Genomic DNA, 11,996 nt, shown 5'->3' on the forward strand with positions numbered 1-11,996 from the left:
AGCTCCCTTTTCTCTGCATTGCTGCAGGGATGAAGGTAGGGAAAATTTTAAGTGAAGTCCATACAGAAGGGAGGGGTGGGAGGAAGATGTTTTAAGATTTGGTTTTATTTCTCATTGACCTACTTTAATTTGGTAGCACATTAGTTTCCCCTGTTCAAGTCTGTTTAGCCCAACAGTAATAGGTAAAGAATTATTTCCCTGTCCTTACCTTGACCCACAAACCTTTCATTGTATTTTCTCTCCCCTGCGCAGCTGAGGAGGGCAGTGATAGAGCAGCTTTGGTGGGCACCTATCGTCCAGCCAGGGTCAACCCACCACAGTAATTTTTCAGAATACAGTAGGACTAGAAGACTTTTGTAACTATCATAGCACTTTTTGGCTTGGGATTTGGATGAGAGAGGAAGGTGACTTTTTTAGCCAGAAAAAAAAAAACCCAACCAAAAAAAAACCAGATTGGAGATCCTGGATCCAGAATGCCTTCTGAATACTTGCTATTGTCATTGTAAAGGCACTAGTCAATTGGAGTTCACAGAATTTCAATTTGGCTAGTCACATTTAATAATAAACACCTGTTTATACCATCTCTACAGTTACCTTATCTCTTCTTAGCTAAATCAAGTTCTTATAACCTGTAGAAACCATGTTATTAAGGAAAGAGAGGTGACAATGAATGTTAGCTAAAAGATGTGTAAAAAATATAATTTAGTAGTCTTGTTTTTTCAAAAAAATGTGAAAGAAGATTTGTAGCAGAGACAAATGACAACTAGGTGAGCTGAATGTTTCTGTTTTGCACTGATTCCCACACGTAGTCTTTGATTTTCACAAGTTTGTCAAATACATGGAGACAGAATTCCAGGAAGTCCATGAACAACTGCAGAAGAGTTAAAACCCTACCATAAGAAATAAGTACAATAGATTAAAGTCCTTTTTGTCCTATACATGATTCATCATGGTCTTTGACAGAAATGGCAACAGCTGCTTTTTTTCTCACACCCTTATTCAATCCAGTATGCAGTGTTTTTGCTGTGGGTTAGTTTTATTTACCATGATGGTTAGATGTACCCCATGTGAACAGCACAAGAAATTCTGTCCCCCTTGTGAATTTGTTCTGGGTAAAAGTGCGGGTAATATTTCAAAGTATGGCATATGTGTTCAGAAAAACCCAGCAGAGTACACGTACAGGTAGAGCGTGCAGGATGCAGTCCTTTGGTAGATGGCTGTTCTGTGCCAGAGGAACCAATCCTGATTTACCTGCCAGAGCTGGATTTTTCTTTACAGGTAATTGAAAGCAAAACTGGGAGGGATTGTTGGTTTGATTTATAAAATGGCACAAGTTTACTTACAGTACTTGAATATACATTTTATTGATGTATATTCATGTATACAAGATACTTGAGTATACATTTTATTTTCATGCTGCTCATCATTTTGCATTGCACTGTATCCTTCATAAATGCTCTCTTCCAAATGAAGAATAAAGGCAACTCAATTGGTCCTCAGGCAAAAACTGTTCTACATTTTTTATCATTCTTGTTGCAGTTCCCTGCACCTTTTTCTGTTCTAATACAGCATTTTTTTGACCTGAGGGGACTTCTTTCAAATGCACTGTTTAAGATGTGGATCAGCCATGGGTTTTTACAGTGACATAATTATATTTTTTCTGCTTATTTGTCTGTAACAGATGCCAGGCTTACAGATCTGATGTCTCTTCCTTTACCCCAGAGGTGCAGACTGCTCTTTAAAAATTGGCAGTATGTTTTCCCCACTGAGCCATGAAAGATCTACTTTCTGATGTATGCCCTCCCCTTTTCTGATTTAGACAATGGAAATCTCCCTGAATTCGTCTGCAGGAGACATTAATAAAATTATTCCAGTGAGTGTCACTTCCAAGTCCTCTGCAACTGTATTGTCCCCTTTGAAAGGTTCCTTTACAACCTGGTTAGCAGTTGGCTCTTCCAGCTCTCTTCACTGGCTCTTTGTTCCTGCTGACTGGAAGAAGGTTTAGATTAGTTTAGCTATTCTCAGACTTTTTTTTTTTTTACCCAGCCTGTCTGATTTTCTTTCACCCACTTCATTTGCCAGAGGTTTTTAGCCTTTTGTTTTCTTTGTAAAAAAAGCTTCAGTTTTTTGAATGGTGCTTTCTGTCATGGGCAGAATGGGAGCTTCAGATGAGGTTTATTAGGGAGACCCTCCCACTGAGACATGGGGTGCAGAAAAGACCTTACCTTCTAAACTCCTTCTGAGAGAGGAGTTCAAATGTGGCTGTATCCATTCTCAACCCCAGATTTTGTTTTGTTTTCTTGTAAGCCTGAGATGTTGGCAATCCAGTTCTGTCCCTGCTTTGGAGGATGTGATAGCAGGCCAAACCTTTCCCAACTAATCAAGTATCTTTGATTGCAAAGGTGATCTCACCTTGAGCATCTTTGAGGATGGAGAAGTCTGACCAGACTCTTTTAAAACCTGGCTTGCAGAAGCCCATGCGGAGGCCACTGCTGTTACTAAAGCCAGGCATTTTACACAAGCTTGAACTGAGCTGGTTAGTTACATAAACACAGGACAAGTAAAAGATTCACTTTCCAGTGCAGGTGGGACAGAGGTTCAAGATAGTCCTGGTGCCTAGTTAAAATCTCTTGGCTTTCAGTTAGGAGAGAAACACAGCTGAAAAATGAGAATGGCTTTTGCAAAAGCTGTAACAGGGAAATTGAAATGAAATGGCCCTAGCCCTGTATGAGGTGAAAGCCAGAGCAAAGAGTGGCAAGCAGGGTATGTTTTTGGAAAGGAGAAAGCATTTATCTGGACACTTGTACATTTATTTGTCTGGTGTTACTAGGAGACTAACACTGAATCGGGTCTCACAAAGCAGTTGTGATGAAGGGCATGTGTTCAGGTCCTTCTGAGAGGGAAGAGCTGAATGAGATGAATGGCTGTCCTCAACTATGGAATCAGAGGTGTTCAGCACCACTGAAAGCCAAACACTGTCATCCTGCAAAAAACAGGTTTATAGGGAGCAGGGGAAGGTTGAAAAGCATTGCATTTTGAGAAGGGAGGATTACTGTTTATTTCCACCCCGTCCCCCTCTTCCTTTCCTGTGGGTGCCTTGAGTTTGTCAACACAGAAAATTCCTTCTATCCCTAAAGTACTCATGAGACCTACACCCTCTCTGGACATGTATTTTGTCTTTTCTGTTGATGACCTTTATAAGCTATTGAGTTACAAAATGAACAACAGCAGGGGCAAACCTGAGAAAGGAAAGCAGATAGTAGCCCATTGCCCAGAAACTAAATTTTAATGGATTTTTTTACTTGGATCTGGTGCTGTCACTCATTGGCACAATATTCAGGAAATATATACTTGTTTAATCTTTAACAGGAGAGGTCATCCCTCTGTGGCATAAAATTTAGTTGTTTTTCTCAACCTGAAGGAGCTCATCCTTCCTGCAGGGTAAAAGAATAAAAGTCTACAGCCAGCCTGATTGTTTAGCAGTGTCTACACCTGCAGCACTTCAGATACTTCCCATTTATCCTGTAGGATAACTGCAGGATGACAGTCTGTTAGATGAGTTTAAAGGAGAGAATTTCAAAGAAATTGTCTGAGTAGAAAAGACTTTAATCTTTAATCCTGCTCCAGGATAAATTAATCTTCTGTTTGTATACTTTTTCAGTTGCAAATTGTCATTTTTAATGGGTATTATTTCTTTCTGTTTGTTTTATACACAGCCCAAAATATGTCTTGCTTCTTGAAGTGTATTCAGCCTGCTTATATACTAAACTTTGCTGAGACCTCTATTGAAATGCCTTCTTAGTTCCCCTTCTACAAAGCAATGGAAATTACAAGGAAAGTAAGCAGTGGAAAAATCAAATGACTTAAAATGGAGCTTTATAACTTTGTTGCTAGTTATATAAGCTTAGATGCCCTAGCTGTTAAAACTGTGTCTTTCCAAAATGATTTTTGAATGTAATTCTTTTTTTAGTATAGTCTTAAAACTACCATGTTATACATAGGCCAGGGAAAATGTCTTTTTCTCTAAGCAAATGCCAAGTCTGTCATATTATCTTCCTTTATTTTTGACATACATTTCAGTATATATAGTGACTTAATTACAGGAGTCACATCTTGTAAATAGGCTCACCGTAAGGCAAGGCTGGAGAGTGTATGTGATGGTACTCAGGCCTGAGAGAGATTGTTATGCTCGGTATCTTGATGTCTGCAGAGCTGATCTGATGTCTGACCTCCAGTGGCTGCACAAGTGGGTGTTGTGTTTGCTTTGTTCTGTAAGAGTGGTATATGAACACTTGTAAACACACTGGTATCTTATTCTACCAGGCATTAATATGCCTGCTAGAATATCCTTTATCAGTCTCCTCAGTCTGAGTATCACAATGCTCAAATGTGTAGAGTTCAAAGTTCTACTGTTTTTTCCAACCTAGCAGCAACAAATTTGTTTTATTTTTAATGTACCATACCTCAACTTCACTGCTTATTTGTTCATGTTTCATATGGCTTTGGAGCATCTTTAAATCCTTTGAAGCCTGTTTATTTTTGCAGTGAAAGTAGCAAACTGTGGAGGTTTCCAGAGGCTTGGAAAGCCCTGTTAGCAAATCATTATGTTACAGAAACTTTACAATACTTGATAACGTGTCTGCTTTAAAAGAACTGGCCATTATCCACATCAGATCACAGCCAGAGCAGCAGCAATAGTGGCTTTTCATCACTGTGTTTCTCAATTGTCTGGTCCCATGACAATAGCAATGGTGGGTTGGCTCCTTGATACAGAAGCCCTTAAAATGTCTAGTATCGTGATGAAGCATCCCTAGTGTACGAGTTCAAAATTCCTTGGCAATGGGTTTTGCCCCTTTCACCAATTTTTCAAGCCTAGAGAAGTCAGAAAATTAGGGTTTGGGGTTTTTTTCCTCATCTTGTGTTATTAATTATACACCTTCATTGCAAATAAACATTGTCCTGGTTCCAGCCAGGAGAGGGTTAATTTTTGCAGTAACCAGGAGAGGGCATGACCAGGATCCCGAGATTCTATACCACCTCACATCTTTGCTGGGGATGGGAGAAGGGACCATTCCAGCTCACATATCCTGGTAGCGATCAGCTGTTGTTGGGAGTTCTTGGCCTGGCAAGCCCTCATGTGTGAATAGTTTGCCTCTTTCTTGTACATCCTTTTATTAATATTCTATTCATTGTTTTGCTTGTAATTAAATCAGTTATATGAATCACTTGTGAAATAACAACCATAAACCCCTTACTGAAGTCAGAACTGCAGTAAAATTAGTGTATGCTAGATTTTACTAGTGTTAAAACCTGATGAAGGCCACTTTTTGTAACAATACCAGACACCAACGCAGCTGATTGAAGCAGAGGGCAGTTCTGCCTCTTCATCAATCTGAAAAGATGATTTAGAAGCTTTGCCTCACTGCAATCAAACTTAATTTACTTCCCCATGACAATTCGCAACAAAGAAAAAAAAGCCTTCAAAGTAGCTTAGGTAAGTTATGAGTAAGTCTTTTTTTTCTCAATTACTTGTGGGAAAACTGATTTTCTGACACTTGACCACAGTAGGAAAAGGAAGTGAATGCAGTGAAGTTCATGCCTGTATTTCCCTGAAAAGCAAACCACTGGCTTTAACTGAATTACTGCCTAGTTTTGTGGCTACAGCCTCTATTAACAGTAGAACTGTAAAGTAAAATTCAGCCCTACATTGTAAGGGCTGAAACCTGTGTCCATACTTACCTTTCCACGGGCTTTCCCTAAATTGCTTTCACTAATGGTACTCAGAAAAAGGCAACACAGCAAGACTTTCTGCTGTATTTCAGCCATGCATCCAACCAAGAGATGTCTATGGAAGCTCAAAATAAAAACTACCCCAAAACAAACTACATCCCTAAATTCGAAGTTTAAAAAGTAGAACTTTATTCACGCATTTGAAACAAGACAATAGCCTTCCTGAAAACAGCTGTCATATTTCATTATTCTAATCAGACCTGTAAGATGTCCCTCCTACTGTAACAGTAGAGTTTTCCGTGTCAGTGCCGCCAGTGGCCACTGTAACATACATTGCTGCCATAGCTCTCTCCTAAAAGAGGATACCATAATCAATAATTCTGGTGCTGTCATTCACACAAAAATTCTGAGGAATGCAAGAAATCTTGAGACATAAATGAAATCTATTACATGGGGTCAAAAGAATTACATCTATCATGCGGTGAGAAGACTTGAAATTGCCTCAGGGAAGTAGAAAGTATTTTGTTGCTGCAGCGCTTTCAAAATACATTTGACTAGAGGTCTTTAAGAAATAGCTCATTTCAATGCACATTTAAGTAGCAGTCTGAAGTTATTTATTTGTTAACAGGGACAGCTCAGTATTAAGAAAATGTTATGACTAATTGTCTTAAAAAATGCAGCTCTTCACCATCAACCACCAATGCATAAGTGATAAACACTTCTCAGTGGAAAAGATTTGTACCTGGCTTTAAAAAAGAAGCAAAAATTAGTATAAAAGAGCTTTTTGTTTTCAAACACACAAAGAATTACTTAACTACACAAAAATTACATGTTGTCACAGAAAATCAGAAAACAATTCCCCATGAGAATATAGTTTTGTTTTATAAGGAAGTGAACAATATACTGGAGAATTCTGAACAAAGCATTTCAAATAAAAGCATGGGTACTGAAGTACTGAGAACAGAATTGCTCAACATTATGAAACTGGACTTGTCCTGAAAACAGAGTTCAGCTACAACCTACCATCCCATCTGTGTAAGGAAACACAGATGAAAAAACTGCATTTTGCTTACAACCTTTTGTTCCCAAAACAGCCCACTACAAACCATTAATAATTCAAATAAACTGCACTGTTAATCCTGATGTAGACAGATGCTGTAGTTACAACTCTCATCGGAGCAATGAATACTTTCCTTCATTCTAGCTACGAAAATACAATTCCACAGCTGCTAAGCAAAGAAGGGATTACTACTGGCAGAAGTAGTCTTTACAGAGAGCCGTAAGAGTGGATGGAAGTCCCAAAGCCAAGAGGTTTTTGAAGGGAGTTCAAAACTTGACTGTATCTTCATTTACCACAAAGCTGCAATACTTACAATCCTTCAGAACAATGGTGGATATTCAGTTATTTTTCATGTGTTTGTCTCTCCAGTGCTGCTTCCATTCGGCTTTGTTTTAAACCCTACAGGATACAATTTAGTAAAATCTTGGTTTTGCCAACATGGAAAGCTTTAGTCACAGAACAAAAACATTTCTGGACAATCTTTTTCAGTCCTCTACAAATCATGAATAGTTTTTAACTTTCTTTGGAAATCAGAATGGGCAGTTTAAAAAGAATAAAAGCCAAACTACATGTCTTCTTTATAATCAGAGGCTATGAAGAATAATTTCAACTATACACTTCTTGTGCAATTGGAAGTAAATTAAAGCAATGCACAATTATATATAATCTGAAGCACCAAATCCTCCTTTTCCAACTTCCTCAGTGCAAAGAGTTCATTGTGTCATTTTCTTTCTTCAGAAGTGTAGAGATGAAAATATGAACCAATAATACAAGTCACAGATTTTCACAACTATGCTGACAGCTTCTACTGCACCTTCATAATGACATGAAACAATTACTGATGAATAATCTCTGCAAAAGTGCCAAATCTGCTCTTAAATGTCATACTACCATTAATACGGAAAGAAAACACATAGAAGACTATTGAAAAGTAAACATTTACTCCACCTGTCTACAAACACAGAATTGGTTCTTTTAAAATGGCTATAAAAGTACCTGATAGGACCCCTCCAGTAGAACAAAGTATCAAAACATCAACTAAATATATATGTATGTATATGCTGGCTTATGTGAATTCTACTCAATGACAATACTTATACAATACAAAACACCCTTAAATGTAGCAATTGCAATTTAGAATAAGACACCTAAAAAGCAGTCCTCCCTGTCTAACTTCTTGCTGCAAACAGGAGCACCACCAGCAGAGCAAAATTAGCAAGACACTTCAAAACCAAAGCGGCACGTACCAGGTAGTATCCAGTGTGGTAACCACTCATGTACCAGGCTATCAGCATGCTCCCCAATGCTTCATCGTCCTCAGCAGAGTCTGGCCGCATGGGTGGTGGAGGAGGAATCAACTAAGAAATCACAAAGGAAATGTCTGTGTTTCAATAGTGTCTCCCAGATCAGAGAGCACCTAATTCTACAAGATTAGAGCATGAAACTGAAAAATAGGAATGTATCCTCAATTTGTACTCTGAAAAGGGGTCAAGGATGATGTTTTCTGAACACATGTTATTTCCAAAGCCTAGAAAGAAACAAGACTCCTGTAGCTTAACTGTACACAAAAAGTGCTACTAGGGGGAAATACTATCTTCTTCAGTGAAATGCTGTTGCTATAAAGTGTAGTTTCTTTAAATAATTTTCCCCTTGTTATTCTTACCAACCGCTTCACTGCCACAGAAATGAGTATAAATCAGACCTCATACATTAGATTACTATGATATTTGGAACTGAATGTGTTAACAAATATGTGAAAAATATGGGCAACCAGTACAAACATGTTCTAAAAACAAAGGCAGTGAGTACATTCAGTGACAAAACCTGAGATCACCAATACTCATCTCTGACATCGTCCCCATTCTCTCATCACTTACTGGTGGTCCTCCTGGGAAGGGTGGGGGCCAGCAAGATAAAAATGATGGAGGTGCCTTGAATTTTGATCCAGGCTACATGGAAAAAGTGGAACAGTACAAATTAAAAGGCAATATGGGGTATTAGGATTTTACTTAGGAGAATTACATGAAACAATTCATGTATCTTAAACAACAGACAACACACCCCAACAATTTAATGAAAATACAGACAGTAGCTATTTCTGAGGCACATTCCATAACTTGAGAAGTACCACTCAAGATTACTCACCTCACTGAGGTAAACACTGCTGAAACAGGGTTCTGGTTTATTTTTAAAGGGTTTTCCTAAGTGGAAGTCAGTGGTTACACTCTCAACAGGAAGAAACAGATCAGATATTCACACAGGCAAAAAGATAATTTCTCTAATCCTGTGCAGATGGGACAAAAGCTGACTAAATTCTATTATGCTGGTGAATGTCTTTAAATGAAGATCTTAGATACAAATCTACTGATACGAAAGGAAAAAGGTAAAATAAAATCTTCTAAAGAAATCTTGCACAAACAGTAATACTCAGAAAACATACTGCTGAGTTCACTGCGCTGTTACTTAGACTCCTACACAACAGGAAAACTGAAGGGTGTATCAATACCCCATTCACTCCTAATTCAAGAGAGGAGCTACAACTGAGAGGCTCTACGACATGTGGACATCACTTTTAATGCCTTCAATGTCCTGTGAAGTGAAACATATCAATTGGCTAGAAAAAGTGAAATTTTAAAACATCAACAGCACTGTCAATTAACAACAGCACCAGAATCCAGGGAACAATACCCTTCTTTTAAGTTACAAGACAATTGGAAAGCAAGTGTTACCTAAGGAGCAGAAGGCTCTCCTCATTAGACAGCAGCACTGCAGGAGGACTATGCTGTGGCCAGATTATTACAAAATGACAGACCAACAGATATTAACATGCGTATCTGTACATCCATTCTCAAAATGTTAACTGAACCTAGACAATGATAAATATCATCATATTGTCTCAGGATTCAGAATAATAACAGGCTTAACGATGGTACATGAATTATTTCAATTAAGGTTGAGCTTACCCTTCCTAGGCCTGGGGCTGGTGGTGTGGGAAATCGCAAGTTTTGAGGCGAAAATCTTCCTTTTGTGCAGTTGTTTTTGTTTCGAGGTGACTGGGAAGATTTTTCACTTTCATCTGTTGAATATGGAGTCTCATTTTCGTTCTAGAAGACAAAGACAGTTTTATGAAATGCACTAAAGAGGAGCTTACAACAAGCAATTTTAGTGTGAAAAAGCTTGGAAAGTCCCATTCACATCCCTCCCTCTCTCCAGCCCTCCCAGTTCTACCCAGGAATAACTTCACCTGCTCACTAGTTTAGCTATGTTATCTTTCACTGGTGAATTTCTTGTTGTCCCCTCCCTTTCTCCCATGCTGAGTTCAAGAAGTAAAGGGATGCTTTCATTCCCTCCATCAGCTTGTGTCTGTTTACAACAGAATTGTGCATTGCTTCTCACTTTGAATACCAGCAGTGCCACCAGATATACTAAAAGAAGTAGATTCTCCCACTTTCCCATTTCTTTACAAAAGAATGAAAAAGTCCCTCACCTCCCCAGAATGCCCCATCCCATTTACTGTTTCATCACTGGGTGGAGGAAGTAGATCAGACAGGTTCTGCTCCTCCTGATTTCCATATCCTGTGTAAGTGACAACACATGTGCCTCTCTTCTGGTTGATGGAGGCAATAGTTGCTAGATATAAATTACCATCCTCAGACCAAACCGCATTGCAGCTATCACCAACCTTCCACTGCAACAGAAGCAAGAGAAGCGTGTAAATACCTACACCAATGGTTGGACAGAAGGTGCCTTTTCCTAAACTACTTTTTGTCCAAAATGATGGATCCCACCTACAGTGTTTTCTTTGTATTTACTAAAATTCCTCTGTGTAACCTAAAAATAAGGTTTATAACGTTATCACTCCCCACACCACCACCCCGAAATGTTAATGTCAAGATGCAGCTACTTTTGAGTACCGAAGTGCAACATGCAGTACGAACACCACTGGCATTTACAAGCGAGGCGACCTGTTTCAAAGGCGCTGTATTGCTCTTCTTTCTATTTCTGATCTTTTTATGGTTTTTTCTCTTTATCACCAGGCGCTGCTCCTGCTTGTCCGAAGGCTCCGAGCACTCCCCATTCTTTAAGGCATTCTTCGGGAAGAGAAAGGAGAAAACCAATAAATGCCAATCCAGCGGCCTCAGCCCCACGATCCGGCCACGGCAGCGCCGACCCCTTACCTTGAAGGAGGCCACCGCCTTGTCGTACGCCTTGATGAGGGCCGTGTCGTCCCAGATGTCCGAGTCGTCGCTCTGCGGAGGCCATACACCCTTCAGCGCCACGGCAAGGCCCCGTTCCCGGCCCCGCTCCCGCTCCCCCCCCGCCGTTCCCACCTGCCCGGTGCCGCGCCGGAACAGCACCGCGTCCGCCATGGCCGCGCGCCCGCCGCGCACGCGCCGAGCCCCGGGCCCGCCCCGCTGCCGGAAGAGGGAGCGGCCCTGCCGGGGCCCGCCGGGTGCGCCGCCGTCGCGCTCCGCCAATTCCCTGGGCGGACGCTCCTGGGAACCCCGCCCTAGCGAGGTGCGGAGCGGCAACCCGGACCGAGCCAGCGACAGGCGAGCAAAGGAATTGCTGCTGTGTTGAGTGCTGGGCTCCTCAGTACAGGAAAGATACGGAGCTACTGGAAAGGGTCCAGCAAAGGGTCACAAAGATGATGAGGGGTCTTGAAGCATCTCTCTTATGAGGAGAGACTGCGGGAGCTGGGCCGGTTCAGGCCGGAGAAGACTGAGGGGGGATCATCAATACATACTAATATCTCAAAGGCAGGTACCCAGAGGATGGCACCACTCTTTTCAGTGGTGCTCAGGAACAGGACAAGCAGTACCAGCCATAAACTAAAACACAAGAAGTTCCACCTCAATATGACTTCTTTGCGTTGAGAGTGGCAGAGCACTGAAATAGGCTGCCCAGAGCAGTCATGGAGTCTCCCTCTCTGGAGACATTCAAACCGCACCTAGGTGCATTCCTCTAGGTGAGCCTGCCTTGCCAGGGGGGTTGGACTGGATGATCTCCACAGGTCCCTTCCAACCCTAATAATTCTGTGAATTTGCTTAATTTCTCACCAACTGCAGGTGTTATGGCGCCAGCACCAGATACATTTTTCTTCCAGTTCTCCTCAAGCTGTGCCAGGGGCCTGTCACCACTAAATGAATGCAGTTAGATGGAACAGAGCTTACAAAAGCAAAGGCTGCAGAGGTTGTCTTTAGAG

At 40.7% G+C, this 11,996-nt stretch overlaps 2 protein-coding genes across 8 annotated transcripts; one reads left to right on the forward strand and one right to left on the reverse strand.

Moving 5' to 3' along the window:
- Positions 1 to 802: 802 nt before the first annotated feature.
- Positions 803 to 1,286, forward strand: LOC309585150 (baculoviral IAP repeat-containing protein 1g-like; the record flags this gene model as incomplete). Its single annotated transcript, XM_082301683.1, is given in 5 exon segments — positions 803 to 883; positions 887 to 939; positions 941 to 986; positions 989 to 1,177; positions 1,182 to 1,286. Coding segments are annotated over 5 exon segments (474 nt in total), but the record flags the coding sequence as incomplete, so codon positions are not given.
- A 263-nt stretch (positions 1,287 to 1,549) lies between these two features.
- On the reverse strand, positions 1,550 to 11,171 carry LOC309584732 (survival motor neuron protein-like; the record flags this gene model as incomplete). 7 transcript variants are annotated; one of them, XM_082300938.1, is made up of 9 exons in its annotated part: positions 11,122 to 11,171; positions 10,969 to 11,040; positions 10,756 to 10,881; positions 10,278 to 10,478; positions 9,754 to 9,894; positions 8,668 to 8,739; positions 8,038 to 8,148; positions 7,104 to 7,189; positions 1,550 to 1,989 (listed from the first exon to the last, which is right to left on the reverse strand). In XM_082300938.1, the coding sequence occupies exons 1-8, from the start codon at positions 11,158 to 11,160 to the stop codon at positions 7,133 to 7,135; spliced, it is 819 nt and encodes a 272-aa protein (XP_082157064.1). In that variant the 5' UTR covers positions 11,161 to 11,171. The 7 variants fall into 7 exon arrangements, with proteins under 7 accessions (XP_082157064.1, XP_082157065.1, XP_082157063.1 ...); XM_082300939.1 differs by lacking the exon at positions 1,550 to 1,989 and adding an exon at positions 4,251 to 4,269; XM_082300937.1 differs by lacking the exon at positions 1,550 to 1,989 and adding an exon at positions 5,904 to 6,082.
- Positions 11,172 to 11,996: the final 825 nt, after the last annotated feature.

This window comes from Coloeus monedula, assembly GCF_965178545.1.
Source record: "Coloeus monedula genome assembly, chromosome: Z".
NCBI lineage: Eukaryota > Metazoa > Chordata > Aves > Passeriformes > Corvidae > Coloeus > Coloeus monedula.